General features: G+C 46.5%; 1 protein-coding gene across 8 annotated transcripts in view; it reads right to left on the bottom strand.

Annotated features, from left to right (window-relative positions):
* Window positions 1-23,995, bottom strand: part of TJAP1 (tight junction associated protein 1) — an 83,210-nt gene that overhangs the window by 19,470 nt on the left and 39,745 nt on the right. For 5 of the 8 annotated variants that reach the window (XM_060244424.1, XM_060244394.1, XM_060244398.1 and 2 more), the window contains exons 2-4: window positions 8,527-8,628; window positions 4,432-4,483; window positions 2,316-2,474 (exon numbers count right to left, since the gene is read on the bottom strand). In XM_060244424.1, the coding sequence (XP_060100407.1) occupies window positions 2,316-2,441 (126 nt within the window). In that variant the 5' untranslated portion in view covers window positions 2,442-2,474; window positions 4,432-4,483; window positions 8,527-8,628. The remainder of the gene's footprint in view (window positions 1-2,315; window positions 2,475-4,431; window positions 4,484-8,526; window positions 8,629-23,995) is intronic. The other 3 variants (XM_060244420.1, XM_060244431.1, XM_060244415.1) reach the window with 2 other exon arrangements.

The following is a 23,995-nucleotide window of genomic DNA, read 5'->3' as shown; positions in this document are numbered from 1 at the left end:
CTAGTCTTCACTTCTGACATTCCTAACAACTGAGAATGACCCACAGACTTGGAATGTGCCTTCTTAAAGTCCCAGGGAGCAGCCAAGGCACTTCATATTGCTTGTCAATATTTTATTTTTAATTACATGTTAATCACACCATTCTTCCAATGTGCTTACAGGTAGATGGTCCTCCTGCCCAATGTTATCCTCACAATAGTACTATGAGATAGATTAGGCTAAGAGATAGATTAGGCTAAGACCACCCAGTGAAAGTGCAACCTCCCAGGATCCTCAAGGTTTGAAATTAGAAACAAAAAACCTGGGCAAATAAATGGTAGCATTCTGTTGGAATTCACTTGACCAACAAGCTCTTTTTTGATAAGAAAGTGGCTGGCAGCTTAAGAGAGAGAGAGCACATTCAAGCACACACATCCATAAGCCTGTGGCATTTATTAGGCTGACTGGCCAAACAAGTAAGCTGCAGCACAGACTCCCCACCCAAATATACACACTTTGGTTCAGCAATCTGGCACTCTGCAGCCTTGCAGGCAGATAACAAAGGCAGGCAAGAGTTTTGATAAAGAACAAAGGATGTTAGTGTCAAGGCCAATGTAATGGATAGAAAGTTGTTCTGTTCTCCACTCTGAATGGAGGTATTCCAGCAGAGCAAACAGTGGGGGAAAATACAGAAAAAGATCAGCCATCCTAAATGCCAATGCAGAGCAGTCTGGATGGCCCAAAGTCTAGCACCTTCTCAGCTCAAATGGATGGTCTACTGGAGAAGCAGGAAGCTTAGTTTCCCATTATGTGAATCACCTCCTCATACAGAAAAGACCAAATGGAGACCAAGATATAAATCAATTCCTCAACAGATGGATAAACACAAGGTAAGACCTCTCAGACAGAATTACTTTCCCACCCCAGTGCCCAGAGTTGTAAGAGGGGGGCTTAACTACAGCCATGTGCTCCTTGTTCTTTCTTTATCGAGTACCTACCTTGTTTAATGCTAAGCTGAAGGAAGGGGAGATACTAGGTGAAATACTGCCCTCCTCCTGGTTCCTGTGTAAGGGAGGTGAGAAGAAGCTTTTCTCCATGTAGCTTGACTCCAGCACAGACTTGTGGCCAGGCTTCCAACTTAGAGACTGCAGACACGCTTGCCGCAAAGGCTGCTTACTACAGTCAGGCCCTTTGTTACACCCTCCCTCCTGACTAGGTGTTTTCGACAAAGGCAGATGCTGCTGATGCTCAGAAGACACCCTTTCCAGACAAATACCTGCCAGATGTTGCTGCTGATACTGACTTAGATCCACCACCTGCCTCTCCATGGAAAGGAACTCTTCCCTGCTGTCATATCTCACCAGGACGGGCTTCCTCCTTAGCCTTGCAGCTCTCTCTGTTTCCTCTGTTGACTTCTTCCGGCAGGATGTCATTCCAGCTCCCTCATTCCTCCACTCCACCTTTTTCCTGCTTAGGTGAGGGCTTTTCCTGGCTGTCCATTTAGCACACTCAGGCCAACTTTCCTTCTGCTCTTCTGGTATGGAGCACCTGGGAGAAGTGGGTGATCCCTGGCTTCCTTCACCTCCTCTGCGCTGTCCCAATGAATGCAAGTGGACAGGGCTCAGCACACTGTGGGTGATCTCATCCAGGAACCTGGAGAACTGAAGCTTCTCTTCTGTGATCTTTTCTCTTCGTTTGATGGATTCAGGCCTGCTGATGCTGTTTTGCTCTGGAGTGGGCTTATCCTGCCTGCTGAGGCACACCTGCGGATCACTATACTTGCGTGAGCAGCGGCTATGAGCCAGAGTCTCCACTGAGAGGGACTTATGCAAGTTCTCAGGCTGCGCTTCCAGCTTATCTGTCTGCTTCAGGATGCCTTTGAGAGGCAGGTGGATAGGTGGGGTGTGGAACTTTCTAGGTGCTAAGACTTCAGCAGGCTCTTTGAACATCAACGAGCGCTCCAAGCTTCTGCTTTTGAAGGAGCAGTTTGGCTTCTGGCCTTCATCTCCGGACACCACAACTGTCTCTGCGCTCCGGCTCATGAATTTACTAAGCTGCCTGCGGCTCAGCCGCCGGCAGTGCTTCACACTCCGCTTTCCCGTTCTCTCCCTGTGAAGCAACACAGGGGGCAGTGTCTGACTCTTGAGGTTCAGCTGTGCTCTGCACCCTGCTATTTCTTTGTCACTGTTTGACTCCAGGGACCAGGAAGAAGAAAAATTAACGTTGCATACCTCATACCCATCCATCTGCTGTTTGGGATGACCTGCTTTGGTGTAACTAAACCCCTTCTGCTCATGGACAGGGACCAGGCCTTTAGAAGCCCTGGTTTCAGTTACCTGACTCTGCTCTGCCAAAATCACACCATCTTGGTTATCGTGCAGGATGGGCAGCTCATGCCGAATCTCACGGTGCTGTGGAGGAGCCTTGCGGTAAGGCTTCTTGGAAGGGATGGTACTTGTCATCGTCCCTCCTGCTAAGTTTTCACAACAGGTCACCTGCCAACGGCAGAAATGGCAGAGAAGAGGAAGCGAGTCAGACACCCAATATAGCCTAGAGATTTTCCCACAAGGCAATTGGATAGCTTGTGTCTCACAGCAGCCACATATCCAGAAAGCAAAGCAAGGCAGACCAGAGTCTTGGAACAGCAGCTGCAGTGAAAAGGGAAACAGAAAAAGAAAAGCACAGCAGTGTCCTCCCAGCTAGCGAGAGAAACACCAGCTCATTGTCTGTCTCTGTTGTGCACAAGCACGCACACATACAGTGTGTGTCCAGATTATATATAGCAAACAAGAACAGGCCTCAGAGCAGCATATTGATTAGGCTCTTTAGGAAAGGCCATTTCCAATATGGAAACTGAAAGCCTTACAGGCAGTAGTGACAAGCAAGGCAGGAGTTATTGATCTTGTACTGTCACTGCCAAGAGGGACTACAAGGGAGGGAGTTGCAGACATTAAGCATACAGACAGGCTGAAGGAGCTGCACACTTGTACTAGATAAAGCAAAATTACTCCCAAAGGTGGGAGGCATGAGACAGCAGAATAAGACATTTTTGCTGCCGTTTTGTCTCTAAGACAACTAGCGGCAAAGCTGGAGGCATTCTCATGGCATAAGAAATGCATATTGCTAAAAGCTGCTAAGGTACATTGCTGTGCAGGGTTTGAGAACACAGGTTTGCATTCTGTAAAAAAGCATGATCCATAACATCACTCACTTGCATCTAATCGCAGGGCTACATATGCCACAGACAGTTTATAAGGGGGCAGAGAGCAAGGCAGGACTGCTATGACATTTTTGCAGACCCTTCTGTTGAGCAGGTACATAAAGCAGACGAAGGCAGCATTCAAAGTGCTACCAGTCAGGACTACAATCATGCCAGCAGACACCGGATGAGAAACCAAGAACGTCCAAACCCATCCAGAAACAGGTTGGAAGGACTGATGTAAGCTTGGTCTGGCAGCCCCATTTCCATCCCATGGTCCTTAATATACAAGAAGTCATTCATCCAAGTAGCCTCACAAACCTCTGCAATCTCTGTGAGTCACACCACCCCCAAACAGTACTTCCTGTTATGGTCATAAAAACACTGGGAATGTTTCTCTGTACACTCTCAGCTGGAATGGTCAACCAGGACTCCTCTATAACAGTGAGTGCAAGTAGTACTTGCTTTGAAAAGAGCTTAGTGCATTCTTTGTCTTCAGTTCCCAAACGTAATTCCAGAATGAATGGTGACTGAACAAGTAACAGCATCAAATATGACTACTACTGACACATTTACCTAGTGACACCCAATAAACTTCAGTCTGCTGGACTATTTGTATTTAGATGCCTGGAACCATGCAATGCACAAGGCCAAACATATCTGTACAACTGTAGTTCAAAAAGTAGACACAACACTAAAGATGGCATTTGGCTGTCTTCGGGAATAACAACCAATGCTGAGAATAAATAGCATCTTCTGTGACCCATATTAGTAGCCTAACAGGAGGTCCAGAAGAACCTATGCATGTTTTACTACCTCCTCTTCCTCAGCATCAACCAGATTAATATTAATCAAAAGATGTTTATCCAACTTTAGTAGAGCACAAGTGAAATCAAATCACAACATTTAATACACAACAGCAGCCAAGTACTAAAATAAGAAAAAAAACAGGCATATTTCATAAAACATTGTAAAAACCTCATTTCTGTGTAAACTCATCTGCTTATTTTCTAAAACATTCTATTCAGTTTCTGACATATTGCTTAATTTTGAGGACACTGCTGAAAAGGCTCTGCTCTGACCTTGGCAGTTCCTTTACATATGGATAATTATGAGTCAGGTTCCCTGGCTGATATCAATGGGAGAGGAGAGTCCTATAGCAAAGGTCCCTCTCAGATACGCAAGATACACCCTGCAAGGACTTTACAGGCTAGCCTTCTAGCTAAACTATATGGATGATCTGAACTACTTACCAGCACGAGTTCAGATGTGCAGCCTCATGAAGGTGGCACTCGATGCAAAGACCTAGCAGAAAAGAAAAACAACAGAGGGCTTACAATGCAGACCAATGCCACACCTGCTTTTCTTAATGGAGGCTCGGGCATCATCTCATTTCCAGGCACTCATGTAAGTGCCAGGTCCAGGAGTACTTTATCCATGACTGGCAACCTGTTTTGTTTTTAAAAGCAGAGATCTCCAAGAAGCTAGAATTCTGCAGCAGAAACTAGCCCAGGGGTGTCAAATGTGCGGCCCGTGGGCCAAACTGCCCCCCCCAGAGGGCTTCGATCAGGCCTTGGGGCTCCCTTCTCCCCCCTCCCAATATCCTGTCTTCACCCTGCGAAGCTCCAAGGCTGCCAATGTTCTCAGCTCCTTCTGCTTTCTTTTTGCAGAAGCTAAAGCAGAAGCAAAGCTGCAAAGAAAATGCAGAATGAATTTCCCATTAAGGCATATAGGCAGAACAGACTGGAATGGAAAATCCACTCCACATTTTCCTTGCAACTTTGTTTCAATGGTGAGGAACTCAGTATAACTTCACAGGGTTCCTATGACCAGTTGGTTGAAGCTTACTGGAGTTCCTGGAGTTGTGTCCTTGCAAATCAAGCTCTGAGTCAGCTTTGTCTCTTCTCAATGGGGTGAGAACTAGTGCCTAGTGAGTACTCTAACTTAGGAACCCACAGACAAAGGGGAGAGAGCCACTGCTAATCTCAGAAGACCCGGGGTGGGGGGGGAGAAGCTTGCAATGCCTTGCCATTTCATGTTTTCCCAGCCTGAGAGCATTTTATATTTTTAGTTTTCTACTGTGTGATCCTTGTACTTTTCCTTGATGTTTTATTTTTAAAATTGCATTGCAAAATCCCGCTATTCCCCTACCTTTCCGTTTTAAACAAAATACTGCCAGAGTTTTAAGCATGTGTGTATTTTAAGTTAAAAAAATAATATCTTTAATTGCATTTGCCTGTGTCCTTTATAGTCTATATCTCCTCTATCCGGTATTACATTTTAGGACACACACGGCTCGGCCCCACAAAGACCCATTAGGCTTCCCAACCCCCCCCCAGCGGGGGACCCCCGAAATTGCATCCTCCTCCCCCGCTCTCAAAAAATCTGGGGGCGGGGGGGGGAGAGAACATACCTTTAGGCATCATGTTGCAGAGCTTCTGATCCGTTTTAAAATGTGTCCCTTTAAGGCTGCACAGGAAATAGGAAACAGGAAGGGCTTCATGGGAAAGTAACAGTTTCCATGGAGAACAGCCCCTCCCTTTCTTTTCCTGTGGAGCCTTGCTTTTGTTTTCCCAGCAAGCACATTCTGCTGGAAGAAGACCAAGTACGGTAAGTGTTTGTGTGTCTGTGTGTGTGAGAGAGGGAGGGGGCAGGGAGGGGGGATTCCCTGGTATGGAGGCTCTCCCCCCCCTTTAGAAAGCATGGGGGGGAGGGAAATGACTACTAGGCACTCTATTATTCCCTATGGAGAACGATTCCCATAGGGAATAATAGGGAATTGATCCGTGGGTATTGGGGGCTCTGGGGGGGCTATTTTTTTAGGTAGAGGCACCAGATTTTTAGTATAGCATCTAGTGCCTCTCCCCAAAATACCCCCCAAGTTTCAAAACAATTGGACCAGAGGGTCCAATTCTATGAGCCCCAAAAGATGGTGCCCCTATCCTTAATTATTTCCTATGGAAGAAAGGCATTTAAAAAGGCGTGCTGTCCCTTTATATGTAATGGCCAGAACTCCCTTGGAGTTCAATTATGCTTGTCACATCCTTGTTCCTGGCTCCACCCCAACGTCTCCTGGCTCCACCCCCAAAGTCTCCTGGCTCCGCCCCCAAAGCCCCCAGATTTTTCTTTAATTGGACTTGGCAACCCTAAGACCCATTTATGTCAGATCCGGCCCTCCTGAGTTTGACACCCCTGATCTAGCCTATATATGCAACATGCAGAATGTGGGCAGAATGGAAAGTGAAACTTCAAGCTTTGCACATCAAGGCAAGGTAGAATCAATCAATCCAAGAGGCTCCCTTTAAACAGAGGAGTTAGCATTACTCTGTGACAGCTAAGCAAATATTTTTACCACACTATAACTAGACAATGGTGTTAGAATTTGGCTTCTTGACAGCTACAATCCTGGTTTATAACAGCCTGGCACCATTCCTTATTGAAGAGAGAAAATGGAGATTTTGGAAGCCAGAATCCTCTCTCCTCTGTCACATGCTGCAAGGTTCAGAAAGCATCTTGCCAAGATGGAAAGCCTGCAACTGCCTATGTTGCAGCTCTATGAACTGCATGACTGTAGCTCACACTGAAAAAAATTATAGAACACAAAATGTTCACCAGAACATCTTCATAGACCTGCACACCTTCTCATTTACTCTATGGGGAGAAACTGATGCTTAACTTAATGATAATTTTCCAGCCATTAGCTACCAGCCTGCTCATTATTCCATCAGAAAATAGTGTTCATAACAGTGATCAATAAGGACCTGCTAGACAAAATGGAACATTCTCATGAAGCAAAAATCAGTAGGCCACTATTTTGGCCCCTTTACAGTTTAAAAAGAGCCTGCAAGTCTCTCTCTGTGTCTGCATCTTCTCTCAAACTGAGATCAACCTGGACTGCCATGTGACAAATGCACTAAGGCTACATTAAGATGTCCACATTAAGCTGACATTAAACCAACAGTCTGCATGAACCCATCTTATTGTCAGGCTCACATCTGCACTGCATTCTTCCCTCGTCCCCCCTTACTTTTATTTTATTTTTTTGTTATGGAGAGCACTGAAGGACTCCTGGCTTAAAGCAAAATGGTTACTCATGACATATGAATGAAGGCGCACAGATTAACCAGAGTTAATTTTCACCCCTGCCCCAAATAAACAGTGATTTCAGGTCCAAACTGAAATTGTAATTTAATTAGAGTACTGAGAATTGAGATACAGCAGCAGATTGTAGGCTAGGATTCTAGGGTACATTATTTCCCTTCAAATGATCAAGCAATGCAGTGAGATGTTTTGCTGGTTTTCCCTGTCCTTTCAGTGACACCCACCATTGGAGATGGGGCTGGTACTTAGGGTGTGGAATTTTGTACACAAAGTAGGAGCCATAAACAAAGTTAATGGAACAGGAAGTCAGTACGGCCTGTGCAGGGCTAGAGAGCTGCTGAAACAAGTCTTTGAGATGCCCTGGTACTGGCCCTGCCCCAACAAGCTTGTTGGCCCCTTTCCTTACTATAGTGTTATCTTCGGGCCTCAACTAGTACAGAACAAACAACCTCGCAATAGCACAGGTATTCCCAGGTTGCAAAGCAATAACTTCGCAGAGAGAGAGGTCGAGCTCCAGAATACAGACTGACTCAGCATGGTTCCTACAGGAATCAACAGGCTCATAAAGCAGGGCTCTGTGTTCTCTGCAACTTTTTGAAAACAGAGGACAGAATCTGTCATTGTCCATAGAATTCAGCATCCCAAGAGAAGTTATCCTAGCTCTTATGTTAAGAAGATATGCAATTGATACAGTGTCAACGCCTTCCATGACTCATGTCCCTTTCCCCCCCAGAATTATGCAAAGGAAATATATGCAAATCTATGTACAGTTACACAGATCACAAAGTTCAAGTCTGTCCTGTGTGCACAATATCGGCAAGCATGGCACAGAACTGTGATTTCTTTTAGTGCAGAGAATACCTAGTTCAGGAAGATTTCCTCATAGGTCAGAACAAGACACTCTGAACTTCCTTATATTAAGAGTCTGGGCCAGTGTTAACAATACTGCTATTAGTGAATCACATGGGGAAGTAGACCTCTACCTAAATAAATCATCTCCAGCACACCCATAAACCGTGTATTTTGCTGCTTTCACCCAGCCACCTTATCTTCTTGACACAAGAAACATTATCCTTAGGACCATATATCATTCTCTCCCTCTACTTCCCACTAGAACATATGCTTTCCCTAGGCTATTCCCTCCCTCCCCAGACACCCTGCTGAAGACATTATCCAGGGCACCAATGCAATACCTGTGAAAACATTCAAAATTTCCCCAAGTAGGCCTCTCATAAAATACAACTTACAGACCCAAAGTGATGTTCTGTCCAAACATGTTTTTCCTCCCCGCCTCAGAATCAGTAATCTCATGACCGCATCCAGCAGCATCTGGCCAATGACTCCTGAAACTTGAGAAAGGAAACGTTATGTGAGTTACTGATCAGCTTGACACATGGAACACCACACACGCTCACAAGCAAGAACACAGTCAGTCATAAACACAGTCTATTCTAGCCAGGTTTTCTGTGGCAAACATACACATCAAGCCCCAATTCCATATTATATTGGGAATGGTATCTGAAACTATTCCCCTAAGGATAAGATAATTCAAGGCAAGCCTACATATTAAGAGTCCAGACTAAGGGCAGTGATATTAAACCATCTGGTATACTTCTAAAGGAAGCGTTTGTGATGGGATAGAACAGTCCCATCAATTATGCAGAACTGTTCATTATTCTTCCCTCTGTTAGTTTTGGCAGCAGCCCAACTTAATTTGCTGGCAAACAGAGCACAGATCTTCAGAGTGGGATGTCTCAGACGATGCCAAAGATAGGGCAGAGTACAGACAAAAAGTGACCAGTCGGTAGACAAAAAAAGCTACAATGTGGTCTTCCATTTGGCTATAAAAAGTAATCTTACCTAAATACAACCTTTTCTCAAACAAGTCTCTGGAGAGGTGCCATATAAATTTTCTCAATAATCTCTAGAAGCATACTTGAGAACAGCAGTGCCCATGAGAAACAGACTTATAATGTTTACAATCAGGGCCATGGTTCTACTGGGCCAGGTCTTTCACTCACTTGAATAGTCTCTTTTTAAACATCTCTTGTCCACTGCTCATATGCAAGCTATGTTCACGAGGATCTGAAGGATGCCTTGAAGAATGTTTCCTACATTGACTTTGGACTCATCACAAGATGCATTTCACAAACAAGAAGTTTACTATTACGGATCATCTGAAGCAGCCACCATTCCCAAATGGTTCTTCTGATGCTCTGGTTCGTTAGCTACAGTCAAAGTTCTCTGATTTTATTGTTATAAAAACAAAACAAATTATCTCAATTCTCAAACACAAACAGAATTAAAGTACAAGTTAGATTTCAGTTCAGAGTCACTCACAGCAATGGCTACCTAGCTTCAGTGGGAACCATCTGGTTAACAGGGTATTAACTCTTCCTGGAATTATTCAGGCTGGAATTATATTCAGTGTTCCGACTGCCTCAATTTTAACAACTTGCGATATTAGCAAGCTAAACACTGAAGAGGACACCTAGACTGGAATCCAGTAGCACCTCAAATACTAACAAAATTTTCACAGTATAAGCTTTTGAGAGTCAAAATTCCTTTGTCAGAATCCCAAAAATCTTGTTTGTCCTTAAGGTGGTACTAGACTCGAACCTAGCTGTTCTATTGCAGATCAACATGGCTATCCCTGTGGAACTGTAAGAAATTTATACCTCAGGTTTGCTAATTTCACAATACTACTTTCTTTTCCCTAGGTTTAGACTGATTTATCAAGAAGTGAAGACAAGGTTCCACCAGGGCATTCTAAGCTACTCATTAAACTCTATACAGCAATCACCTTCTGTCCAAGATTTCAGCAGTGAGAATCAGACTGGCCGTTAACTGTTAATCTCATTTTCTGTAGTAAAATTAACTATTAATGGAACTCTCCAGAGGAAAAATTTGGATACCCAGCATATGCAGAAGCATCAGAGAAAACATTACACCAAGAAAACGTTCCCCAGACAGACACTTTTAAAACAAACAAAACCCATACATTTCTAGAATTGCAGTAATTCCTCTACTACTCAAAACAGCTTTCAACTCATGTGTGTTCCTATTCCCAACATCCTATTTTGTATTGCTTCTTTACACTGAGGACTACTATCTTACATTTTTATAGCACCTTCCAGTCTACAGATGTCTATAAACACTATTAAACTAGGGTGCAACACACACCATCACTGCTCCAATGCCACCTGGCTGCCTCAAGAAGGACAGGTTTCTTACCTGTAACTGGTGATCTTCGAGTGGTCATCTGTGCAGTCACACATATGGGTATTCCGCAGGACTTACCCTGACCTCGGAGAGTTCAAAGCAATCTTGATCGTAGATCTGGCGCGCCTCCCCTTCGTCCCAGGGAGGAGCCACCTTGTGCGCATGCCTGGGAAGGGGAGGCGCTTAGCCACTCAGTTTCTTCCCGCCGCCGGACAGGTGGAAGAGTTCTTAAGCTAGATGAGTGTCCAGCAGCGGGGAAGGCTGGGTGGGTCTGTGTGACTGCACAGATGACCACTCGAAGATCACCAGTTACAGGTAAGAAACCTGTCCATCTTCTTCGTGGTCTCTGTGCATTCACACATATGGGTGATTAGCGAGCTATTTCCCTCGGAGGAGGGTGCTGGATCTGGAAGAATATGTGTAGTTAGATTGGAAACATAGTGGGAGCGGTACTCACCGGCAGTTAGTTGAAGATGGAGCGTAGCACAGCCTGTCCGAAGGACGAGTCACGCCGGGCACGAACGTCGAGAGCGTAGTGCGAGGCGAAGGTGGATGGAGAGGACCAGACCGCAGCGGCACAGATGTCCTCTATTGGAACGCCCCTCAGGAAAGCTGACGAGGTAGCGACGGCTCTGGTGGAGTGAGCTCGTATGTGCTGTGGGATTGGCTGTTTCGCCAATTGGTAGCAGAGTTCGATGGTGGCCACGAGCCACTTGGAGAGTCTCTGGGTGGATATCCTGCTGCCCTTGTTGCGGGTAGCGTAAGCGACAAAGAGTCTGGGATCCTTACGGAATTCCCGAGTCCTGTCTATGTAAAAGGCTAGAGCCCTCCGGGCGTCTAGGTTGTGTAGTGCTCTCTGGCCTGTGTCCGTAGGGTGTTGGAAGAAGGCCGGTATGGTGGAGGCTTTTCCAAGGTGGAAGGGAGAGATGACTTTTGGTAGGAAGGACGGGTCAGGGCGGAGGACCACTCTGTCGGCATAAAAGATGGTATATGGAGGGTCTGCCCTGAGTGCGCAGATGTCGCTGGCCCTCTTGCCCGAGGTGAGCGCTATGAGTAGTGCTGTCTTCCAAGAGAGTAGGTTCAAGGGAATAGAAGCCATTGGCTCGAAGGGTGGTCTCATGAGCTGCCTTAGGACGAGGGAAAGGCTCCATGTGGGTTGGAGTCGTCGGATTGGGGGGTGCAGGCGAATGATGCCTTTGAGGAAGGCCTTGGTGGCCTGGTGGGAAAAAAACTGTCACGCCTTCGATGCGGGGGTGGAAGGCGGAGATGGCTGCGAGGTGTACCTTCAGGGAGGAGTAGGAGAGTCCTGATTTGGAGAGTGCTAGGGTGTAGGATAGAACTTGAGGGATGCTAGCACTTGCGGGGTTGAAGTTGTGTTGTGAGGCGTAGTGAACGAAGCGCTTCCACTTGAGTGAGTAGGATTTTCTGGTGGATGGCTTCCTGGAGTTCACTAGAACTTGGCGGACCTCAGGGGGGAAATCTAAAAATTGATCCTCCAGGCTGTCAGTTTGAGTGACGCTGGGTTGTGATGTAGGACCTTGCCGTGTTGTTGGGAGAGGAGGTCCTGCGCTTGCGGGAGTTGGAGGAATGTGTTGTTGGACAGGAGCAGCACAGTGGTAAACCAGGGTTGACGTGGCCACCATGGAGTTATTAGGATGCAGTTTGTGCGGTCCGTTTGTATTTTCTGTAGGACTCTGGTGATGAGTGGTATTGGAGGGAAGAGGTAGTGGAGTGTTCCCTTCCAGGATTGGAGGAAAGCGTCCCCCTTGGAAAGTTGAGATGGAGGCCCTCTCATGTAGAAACGGGTGCACTGGGCATTTGATGGTGCTGCAAATACATCTATGTTCGGGGTGCCGAAGATCCTGAAGATCTGTCTTATGTACTGGCGGTTGATGGACCACTCGTGGTTGTTGGTTGAGTGGCGGCTCAGGGCATCCGCCTGCTCGTTCTCGATTCCTGGTAGGTGAACTGCCGTGAGGAACATGCTGTGGCTGATGCTCCAATGCCATAGTGCTATGGCTTTCTTGCATAGTCTGACGGAGGCGGTGCCTCCCTGCCTGTTGATATAAAAAACCATGGCAATATTGTCGGAGGCGACTTGTACATGACGGTTGTGTAGTGACGGGAGGAAGGATTTTAGGGCTTTGTGGACTGCGAGTAGCTCTAGGCAGTTGATGTGTAGGGAGCGCTCGTAGTCCGACCATTGGCCCTGCACCGTTAAGGGTCCCAAGTGGGCTCCCCATCCCCACTTGGAGGCGTCTGTGGTGACGGTCACTGATGGGGGTGTCTGTTTGAACGGCATGCCCATGCGGAGGTGATGTTCCATCGTCCACCATCTGAGAGATGTAGTGATGTGGGATGGGAGAGTCAGTACTGTGGATTGGTGCTGCGTGTGGGGGTGGAAAGCCCTGATGAACCACATTTGCAGGGGTCGCATGTGTAACTTTGCGAAGCCTAGGACCGCGGTGGTCGCTGCCATCAGGCCCAGCATTCTCTGGAAGGTGAGTGCTGGTTGGGAGCGTTGGCCTATAATAGTGGTGGCTAGGGACTGAATGCTGCGTGCTCTTTCCAGTGGTAAGTACGCTTTTTGGGCGACTGTGGATATTTCCGCTCCTATGAATTGAATTGTCTGGGTAGGAGTTAGCTTGGACTTCGATAAGTTGACTTGGAGGCCGAGAGTGGCCAGAAGAGAGAGGGTAGTGGAGACGTCCAGTTGGAGTTGTTCTTTTGAGTGGGCGACGATCAGCCAGTCGTCGATATACGGGTAGATAGATATCTTTTGCTGGCGTAGTGATGCGGCTACCACTGCCATGCACTTGGTGAAGACTCTCGGGGCTGTTGAGAGGCCGAATGGGAGGGAACGGAACTGAAAGTGCTGGTCCCCGATGGCGAACCTGAGGAATCTTCTGTGATGCTGATTGATAGTAATATGAAAGTAGGCATCCTGCAGGTCTATGGACGCCATCCAGGACCGTTCTGGAATGAGTGGTAGGATCGACTGGAGGGTGATCATACGGAATTTCTTGTAGGTGATGTGAAGGTTGAGTTTGCGGAGGTCGAGGATGGGGCGGAGTCCTCCGTCCTTCTTTGGTACTAGGAAATAACGAGAGTAGAACCCGGTCCGATGGTACTGTGTTGGGACTGGTTCTATCGCGCCTTTGTCCAGCAAAGACGTGATCTCTGCCTGCAGAGGTGCGGAAGGTGGTGTGATGAGGAATCTGTGATGTTTCGGGGTGGAGTTGAATTCTATTAGATAGCCCCTTTGTATGATGGTGAGGACCCAGGAGTCCGACGTTATGGCCCTCCATGCTGGGTAGAATGGAATAAGTCGCGTGTCTGGGTCTGGCTGAAGGGGGGTGGCTGGACGTCTCAGGATGGGGTGGTCACAGTGGCGGTTTGGAGGTAGCTGTTTTCTTGGTTGTTTGCGAGCGTGGCCTGTGTTGGAAGGGCTGTTTGGATTGTGGAGGCTTCCGTCTCCATGGCTCCTGTTGCCTTGGGGATCTAGTACCCTTGTAGTAGCTTGGTTTCCAGTGTCTCTGTTTGCTGAGTTGAGGCTGGTATTGGGAGACCCCCAATCTCTTCGCCCTCTTTCTGCCATCATCTACAGACGTGAGGATGTCATCCGTAGTCGCGTTGAATAGGCCAAGCGCATCGAATGGTAGGTCCTCAACCTTGTATTTGATGTCGGGTTGGAGGGATGAAGATCTCAGCCACGCGTGTCTGCGTAGGGCTATGGCTGAGGCGAGGGTTTTGGAGGAGCACTGCTCGGCGTGCCGTGCCGTGTTGATCTGCTGCTTACTCACCCTGGCCAGTTCTTGCAAGGCATGGGTTGCTGATTTCTGGGATGCCTCGGGTAGGGATGGAACTAGTGTGTTTAGGTAGTTAGTCAGGTTGTATGCATAGGCGGAAAAGCACGCCATGTAGTTGTGTATTTTAGATGTGGCCGTGGTGAGTGCGTATATCTTCCTCCCGATAGTGTCGAGCTTTTTGCCCTCCCTCTCGGGGGGCGCTGGGTGTCTAGTTTGCTTCGACTTCGAGGAAGAGTGTACTATGATCGAGTTCGGCGCCGGGTGGCTAAATAAGAACTTCGACTCCGGTGCGTGGATCTTGTAGAGGGCTTCGACTCGCTTGGAGGTTGGCGGTACCGATGCTGGTTTGTCCCACGCTTCTTTGAGTGTCTCGAGAAGGACGGGGAGCATAGGGAGAGAAGAGCTGGATGGGAGGTCTGCATGTACGAGGTCATACACGACGTCCGAGACCCTGGGTGCGTCGGTATTGAGTTTTAGGTTCAGTGAATTGGCCATATTTGAGATGAGGTCCAGGTAGGATCTGGGGCCTTCTGATGGAGATAAATCCGCTGGCTTGGCTATGTCTGAAGCCGGGGATTGTAGATCTGAGGCGGAAGAATGGGTCGAGTCCGAGAGTTCTGCCTCGGATTCGTCATCGGTTTCGTGTTGGAGGTCAGGCTGGGGTTGCACGGGTGTAGGCTGTTTGGTAGGGATGGCCGAGGTGGATGCTGTCGGCGATCGTGGTTTTTGCTCGAGGTCGAGGTGAGCGTGTTCGTCACGGTACCGAGGAAGTGCCTGTTCGTCACGGTACCGAGGAAGTGCCTGTTCGTCACGGTACCGAGGGGGTGCCTCGTAGTCGTGGTGGTGTCGGCGCGGGGACACCTCGTGGTATCGGGTCCGGTCCGGTCTCTCGGTGAGGTCTCGGTACCGAGGGGAGTCACGGTAGGGGTGGACTCTCGGTTCCGAGTGGTATCTATCGAAGGAGGGAGATCTTCGGTGCCTTCTTCGGTACCGAGGGGACGGGGATCTGGACCTCGATGGGGAGTAGTAATGATATCTTTCTCTTCGATGACTGTGAGCCCGTTGGCGACTGCGAGATCTTGGAGTTGGAGGCCGTGGAATCGTTTTCGGAGTCGAGGGTTCTCTGAGTAGAGAGTGGGCTTGCAGTGGTTGGCGCTGCACGTCTTGGAAGGCTCTCGGGTCGAGTGTATGGCGTTGGCTTCGGACTGAAATGGGTGAGTCGACGTCGAGTATCTGGTCTGGTGGAGAGTTCGGTATCGACGGGGACTTGGAAGAGATACGCACGATCTCGAGCGGCGTGATGGACGGTGTCGAGGTGGACTTCAGTGGTGTCTTCGGGTTCGAACTAGGATTCGTGACCGGGTTCGGTGCCGTGGGCTTCGCCGTGCTCGAACTCGCGGCGGGGGTCGACCCCGTGGTTTGCGCCGGAGGGTCGGATGATCTGTGTCTCGTTTTCAGCTTTTTCGTCGTCTTGCTCGTCGGGTCCGCATGAGCGGAGTCGGAGCAGCGGCGCTTACTGGCCTCATCAGATTTTGCAGTGTGCTTACCGGACTTAGGCTTGCAGGGACCTTGAGCCACGGAAGCTGCCGGCTGCGCCATTCCCGTGAGAGGCGGGGAAGATGGCGGAGGTTGTTTTTGCGCCGCGTGGGACGTAGTTGGTCTGAGGGAGGTTTCCATAAGATGGCTCCTAAGCCTCGCGGCGCGGTTTTTGCGGGCCTGTTTTCCAAATTGGCTGCAGTGCTCGCAGGAGTCAGTGCGGTGGGACTCTCCAAGGCAGAAGAGGCACAGGGAGTGACCGTCTGACGATGGGATCTTTGCCGCGCAGCGAATGCAGCGTTTAAAAGTTATTTTGTCCCTTCCTTCCATCCGCCCGGGGGTGGGGGGGGGACGGGGAAAGATCGAAGTAGCAGTAAAGAGGTGTTTTTTTTTTTTTTTTTTAAATACGATACCAGGAGAAGACTGGGGAACGGTGTTTGTAGGATGAGAGATCGAAGGTTGAGAGAGGAGATTGCAATGAAGAAGTTGGAGAATCAACGAGGTAGGTGCGATCCGGTCGGCGGTAAGGAAGAAACTGAGTGGCTAAGCGCCTCCCCTTCCCAGGCATGCGCACAAGGTGGCTCCTCCCTGGGACGAAGGGGAGGCGCGCCAGATCTACGATCAAGATTGCTTTGAACTCTCCGAGGTCAGGGTAAGTCCTGCGGAATACCCATATGTGTGAATGCACAGAGACCACGAAGAAGATCATAAACAGATTCATCACGCTGTAGCACACGTGAAGGGAAAAAACTAGTTACAACAGAAAGATAATAATTGGGTTTTCAGGTTTTTAAAGAAGCAGGTACACTGGTCATGTTCTCAGCCAGGAGTCTGTTTGTAAAGGGGAAAGAAACCTCTATTCCATATAATTATTGTCATTTGTCCAGAGATAGGATGTCCTATTTCTTCACAGGTCTTACTCATTCCATTAAATGAATGCCACAGCAGAGTATGCTGTACCATTACAGGATGGTAGCTGCTAGATTCATGAAGATGACTTTGCTACTCTTACACTTGTAAATATGACAAAAAGCTGAATCAGCACTTCTACAGTTAATGCTTTGTAAAAACGTAAAGGCAGTCCCCTGAACATATGAACATATGAAGCTGCCTTATACTGAATCAGACCCTCGGTCCATCGAAGTCAGTATTGTCTATTCAGTATTGTCTACCCTGTGCAAGCACTAGTCGTTTCTAACTCTAGGGTGGTATCACATCATGACGTTTTCATGGCAGACTTTTTATGGGGTGGTTTGCCATTGCTTTCCCCAGTCATAATGCCCAGAGTGATGGATTTTGACACAAGATACCTAGGTTCAAACCTCACATGTAAGGTTTTATTCTTTTCTTTTTTAAAGATAAGTACAACAAGAGACTTAGATGTTTGAGAACAGGCACTCCCTAGAGGAGCCCCTCCCCAAGAGCTCCACAGTGGACATCAGCAATCATACTGAAGTGGTCTTCTTGAAAAGTTCTCACATATTTCCCTCTTTCTCTAGTGGAAAAGCAAGTGTTTATCTAATAACAATTTCCTCTGTTATACTCTAACACTTAAAAAATGCTCTTCTACTCTCAATAGTGATCTACAAGGCTAGTTTTCAGGATTTTTTTTTAATAAAACATACACATGTACACTTGATATGGAGAGGAGTAAATCTGTCATACTAAATGTTTCCCAGAAGAGGGTGCTTTAGCTCTAGCCAGAGAGTGGACAACACTGTTACAGGAATTTGCAAAAATATTTTTTTAAAAAATCAGGCTTCCATTCCTTCACTAACAATAAATCTGCTTAAAATAGGGTGCTGACGTGTGGGCATCCTCCATGTTGTCTACCATCGCAAACAATATGAAGAAAGGTAGGGAAAAGAAAACACAAAGGCACACAGTTCTACTTATTGAATAGACCGGTTAGAAGCTGGAGGATGCACTGCAATAAACAAACCTGGCTGCTCAGCCCTATAAGTCTTTAGCAGAATCCTTCCAACTCCACACACAATCCCAGATCAATCTGACCACTCCTTCAGGCACCGTACTTGGGACATGCCACATACAACTCTCTGTACAAGGCACATGTCATAGTGCCATAGGTACTCCTTATACCATGTTGAGTTATGTTCCCACACCAAGTAACTGGGGCACATCTATAACCTTGAGGGGAAAAGATGTGAATGTTGGCTAGTCCTAATAAAGGATTTTACTCTGCAGACTCTCTGAATTTTATTCTAATGGGCCAAAATTATTTCCTGAGTTATGCCTAGGGTTGCCAAGTCCAATTCAAGAAATATCTGGGGACTTTGGGGGTGGAGCCAGGAGCAAGGTTGTGACAAGCATAATTGAACTTCAAGGGAGTTCTGGCCATCACATTTAAAGGGACGGCACAATTTTTTAAATGCCTTCCTTCCATAGGAAATAATGAAGGACAGGGGCACCTTCTTTTGGGGCTCATAGAATTGGACCCCCTGGTCCAATCTTTTTGAAACTTGGGAGGTATTTCGGGGAGAGGCACTAGATGCTATACTGAAAATTTGGTGCCTCTATCTCAAAAAACAGCCCCCCCCAGAGCCCCTGATACCCGCGGATCAATTCCCCATCATTCCCTATGGGAATCGTTCATGGAGGTGCATGATGGCTCTGAGGGTGGGGCTTCCCCCGCTGGCCAGCTGGCTGGGGGAGGGGGGAAGCCTGTAAAACCAGGGGATCCCCCTCTGGGACCTGGGGATTGGGAAGCCTAGTTATGCCACTCAGTGGTTCTGTTGGGGAAGGGGGGAGATGGACTCTTTTGATCGTAAGAACAAAGACATTCAGAAAAACCATGGGATATGTTTTGGGCAGCAAGAACCAATCACACATACTGGACTCATCAGCAGAAACAAAAAGAGTTAAAAACAACATTCTGATTGCCTGGGATAAACAAAACTCTTAAGATCTAGGTCAGGGGCGACCAAACAGTGGCTAGGGAGCCACATGTGGCTCTTTCAGACATACTGTGTGGCTCTTGAAGCCCCCCCTGCCCTGTTGGCCATGGGCATTTTTCTCTTTAAATAACATCTCCAAGCCAAGCCATCTGGTAGTTTGGAGAATGCATTTAAAGTTAGTTGCTTTCCCTCCCTCCCTCTTCTTGCAGCTCTCAAACATCCCATGTTCATGTCTTACGGCTCTCAAACATCTGATGTTTATTCTGTGCAGCTCTTACATTAAGCAAGTTTGGCTGCCCCTGATCTAGGTGGTGATTTTTTATTTTGTACATTGTAACACTCAGTTGTAGCAGCCCTAATAGTTCAGACTAGCCCAATCACATTGAAATTCAGAAGCTAGGTAGGGTCTGTATCTGGATGGGAGACCACCAAGGAAGATTGGAACTGCTATACAGAGGAAGGCAATCACAAACCACCTCTGCTGAGCTCTTCCCTTGAAAATCCCATAAGGCAGAACTTCATGGGGTCACCATGAGTCTGTCGCAACTTGAAGGCACACATCCCTCCCTGTCCCCTACACAAACTAAGGAGTCCCGTAAACTGCACAGATTATGTCAGTCCCATCAGCTGTATGTACTAGCAGGGACCAGTACAGGCTAAAGTGCTCTTCACATTTGGACTGAGGGAATCAGAAGTGTACAGAGAGCTTTCCTTGTATCCAAAAGTAGGGCAGCTGTCTGGACGTGCCTTAATCTCATATGCAGCATTTCATATTCAGTTTGCACAGGGTACAGTTTAGTAGATCTAGGAGTTATCCATTCATTTGGCACCCAGCCCACAGCATGCAAACTGCACAAGAATGAATCCACCTTAGTTGACCTGACTGAAGTAAAATTAAACACATGATCCAACCAACAAGTTAGTCCATTGAGAAGGAACAGGCAATAGGTATTGTGCTGCAGATACTCAGACGGCAAGATATGCCCCTAGAGCAATTGTCTCTGTTCTCCCTGTTGTGTATTTCAGTTAATATGAATTCAACTCCTTTAGTTGCTTAACATGAACTCAGCTTCTTTGCTGCCACAAGTATGGAGCAGCCTGAACCTTAACATTGTCTGCAAACACATCCCAGACCCTGCCTACCTGCGTGCCTGCAGGCCACCAGGTGTGGCCAGGAATGGCACAAGCTACGCACCAAACACACCTTTGATGTGGAGCTGAAAGCAGGTAGCCTCAAGGCATGAACAGCACGCCGCCTGCCGCCAAGCTGACTCTAAACGCAGGAATGCAGGCTGAAACCACAGGCCAAGAAAGGCAAACACACTGCATTCCATGCAAGGCAGAGAACAAAAACAAGCAGCCAAGCCCACGCGTCCTCCACACTGCCTTTGAACATGCCAGCAGCAGACCTCCACCACGGCCTTCGTCATGAACCCAAGCACCCAGGAGAGTCCGGGAGCCTCCACCACATGCACTGAAGCCAAAGATGACAACTAAGCAGTAGGAAAGAGCAAGAGACAATACAGTCTTCAGAGAAAGTGAAATACAAGAGCTGAATGAACAGCAACTGAATACTCGGAACGAAGAACAGTTTTTAAGAAATCCAAGCGGGCAGCCGTGTTGGCCTGAAGCAGCTGAACAAAGCAGGAGTCAAGTTGCACCTTTAAGACAAACCAATTTTTATTTAGAACGTAAGCTTTCGCGTGCTCTTAAGCACACTTCATCAGATGAGGACTCAAGCACAGTGAGCAAAGCCATACATAGCTGGTAGGCAGTGGCCCAGAATGCAGCATGGTACAGATTTAAGAACCAATGACAGTGAAGTAAAATTATCTGGTAGGCAGTGGTTTAGAATGTAAAATGGTACAATGACAGAATAGTAAAATTAACTAATTGAGCAAACCTTTGATCTGAGTAGCATGAGCATGCGAAAGCAACAAAATAGTAGTATGTCAGAATGTGAGATTGTCTGTCAATGACAATGGGAGATGGGTTCAATATATGTAATGGGATAAGCAACCAAAGTCCCTGTTTGAGTGTGTCAATACAGCTAAAAGAGAAATACATTGGATAGTGATGTTCTTGTCCACCTAATTTACTTTTTAACATGTAAACATCATTCTAGTTTGCCATAGGAAAAAGGAATACAATAAAATATAGTGAAAGTGGGTAAAGTATATGTAATGAGATATACAGTAAATATCCCTATTTTGAGTATGTCAATACAAATAATTATACTGATACACAATTCTAAAAGAGAAACACATTGCAAAAGAACTTCAAGAACAGAATGAAGAGAGAAATTGCTGAATTACAAATTATTATGAAACTTGGAACAAATACCTTCCCAGGACTGAACAGGGATATTGGGTTTTTTTCTCATTACAGATGCTAAACCCACTCTCAGTGAGTATAGCTATACATCCACAGTATTCCAATGTGTTTCTCTTTTAGAATTGTGTATCATTTTTTTGAGGAGAGGCACCAGCAGTTCAGCTGCAAATCTGGTGCCTCTTACCTCAAAAACAGTCTCCCGAGACTCACAGATACCTTGAATCAATTCTCCATTGTGGCCTATGAAGACAATTGACTATAATAGTCCCCATAGGGAATAATGGAGTCAAAAATAATTGGCAATCCTGAATTTCCTGAATCCCAATTCCATACCAATATTGGGATTTGAGTGTATCAGGAAATACCATTATTTTGGGGGGTGTGATATACCCAAACCCAAAAAACAACATTTTTGTGCACACCCCCTAATGTCTAAGCTTACACTGGGTAGAGTTATGCACATTATCATGTACAAATTGTCTAGACAGAGAGATGCTCCATAATTTTACCTTTTCCTCACCAAAAGTGACCAATTTATAAAACAGTTCATTATAAAACAGTTTGTGGAACAGAACTAAAAGTTTCAAATTCCAGAAACTTCAGCTATATTATGGCTTAACATCAGTTGCCTGTTTGTAAAGAGGAATAATAATATTGCCTTTTACCAGAGATGTTGTGAGAACAAAAAATATGATTACAGAAGAACATAAGAAGAGCCCTGTTGGATCAGACCACAAGCCCATCTTGTCCAGCAACCTGCCTCACACAGGGGCCAACCAGCTACCTTTAGGCAGCCCACAAACAGGAAGACTGCAACAGCATTACAAAGCCAGCTGCACTAATTTTATGCACTGGTATGAATTATCTCATATAGGAAAAGCACTACCTTAGGGTTTTCCATGTAAAACAAATGGTTACCAGTTTTTGTCAAGTACAAGCAGCTGTCCATAATATGTAGGATTAATATGAATGGATTGTGCTAATAATATACAATTAAAGGACATTACTGAAACCAGAGAACTTTTACCTCCAGAAGAGCTGTTTGCCAGTCTTCCTGACAGAGCACTGTCTCCCTCTTAATTGTCTCATGTGTGCTCTGCTTTTAGGTTTGCCCCTTAAAAAATAAGAGAATTCCATTCTCTCTTCAAAAGCACTGAAATTAAATACACGATCAGCCTGAATCTAGAGTATGTCCTCACACCAATACCCAACAAAAGGCTTACATTAGAAACCAAGCTGACTGCCACTTACAGGTATAGCAAGAGTAGACCTTATTGAAAAGCAAAGAAACAGCTCCCTCTTTTGCTTACTCTGTTTTTTTAAGTGAGACCGTTATCTAACAATCTTCAGCAATCCCATGCTGTTTGGCTCCACATGAAAAATGGACTGGTACAGAGCACCTGTAATGCTGTAGAACCCTCTTGTACCACAGCTGCAATCAATAGTGAAGGAGCCCACCAGCACCCCACACCCTTCCCCAACTGCCTGCAGATTCTAGGAGCCTCAGCAGCACTGTCTGTGAAGGCTGCAATTCTCCAAGCATTCAGATAATCAGAAAAGGCAAAGGCAGTATCTCTGCAGTTAACTTGCTCCCGCCCACGTTTATTCTTTGTATGCTTTGCAGCATCTCAGGGCATAACCCTCATCCTGCCACCGGTGGGCGGGCAGAGCAGGGGAAAGGGGCCCTTTATAATTGTAGTGTTGCAATCTGCCAGCCTGGCCAGGCAGCCTGTTCCTGCCTGCATGTATTAAATACCTTATAACTGATTACACCCCCATGGGCATGATTAGCAGTCTCCAGAGAACAAAGTCTACTTTTATAAGAATAAGAAGAGACACGTACTGCTAACTTACTATACAGCTGGGCAAAGAGCAAGTCAAGGAAGTCTGAGATCTATTGATATACCCATAGCTCTGCCTTGCTAACGACCCTCCTCCCAAACTGCTCCCATTAACTTCAAAATATTTCCTGTAAGGACCAAGCAGCCACTATGAATTGCCTTTATTAAAAAATACAATAAACATCACTGTATATACAGACACATAATGCTGGTGGATAAAATACTGTTTCTTGAAACAGACAACCTAATCTGTTCTTCAGAACTAGATGAGGATGTAACTTTTTTGACAACTGAATCTTTCTGGTGAAAGACAGCCACAGCACAACACCCAGCAGCAGATGAGAGAGAAATACAAGTATTCTCAGGCCATGCTTTATATGCCAGAATAAAAAGCTCCACCGAGTCACTGGGTTAACCTGGGGGCATGCATAATCTGGGAACATGAAAATTTTAAAGCCACCAGTCCTCACAATTGTTTAGAAACAGTGAAGGGGTTAAGAAGTTTTATTTCTGCAAATATAAAAGCATTTCATTGAGAATCCTACCCTTCAATTGCTTTTTGAAAGCAAAACATGGCAAACAGCCAATGATGCTACATTAATGTGAATAATCTGCGGCTAGAGTCTAAATAAAGGTAGATTTCTCTCTACTGAAAACACAATCCTTGCTGAGAATCACTACTTGTTGTATGATGTTTTCTGGCTAAATGACAGAAGATGACGACTGCAGATTTATACCAGAGTGTTAAAGCTGCAGTACTGCAGTCCTAAGCTCTGCTCACAACCTGAGTTCGATCCCCAGTGGAAGCTGGGTTTTCAGGTAGCCGGCTCAAGGTTGACTCAGCCTTCCATCCTTCCAAGGTCAGTAAAATGAGTACCCAGCTTGCTGTGTAGATGACTGGGGAAGGCAATGGCAAACCACCCCGTAAAAAGTCTGCCGTGAAAATGTTGTGAAAGCAATGTCACCCCAGAGTCGGAAACGACTGGTGCTTGCACAGGGGACCTTTCCTTTCCTTCTCTCTGAATCAGAGACTCAGAACGGCTTACAATCTCCCATATC

The sequence above is a fragment of the Heteronotia binoei genome, chromosome 1 (genome assembly GCF_032191835.1).
Source record: "Heteronotia binoei isolate CCM8104 ecotype False Entrance Well chromosome 1, APGP_CSIRO_Hbin_v1, whole genome shotgun sequence".
NCBI lineage: Eukaryota > Metazoa > Chordata > Lepidosauria > Squamata > Gekkonidae > Heteronotia > Heteronotia binoei.
This window is presented reverse-complemented; position numbering and strand designations above follow the sequence as displayed.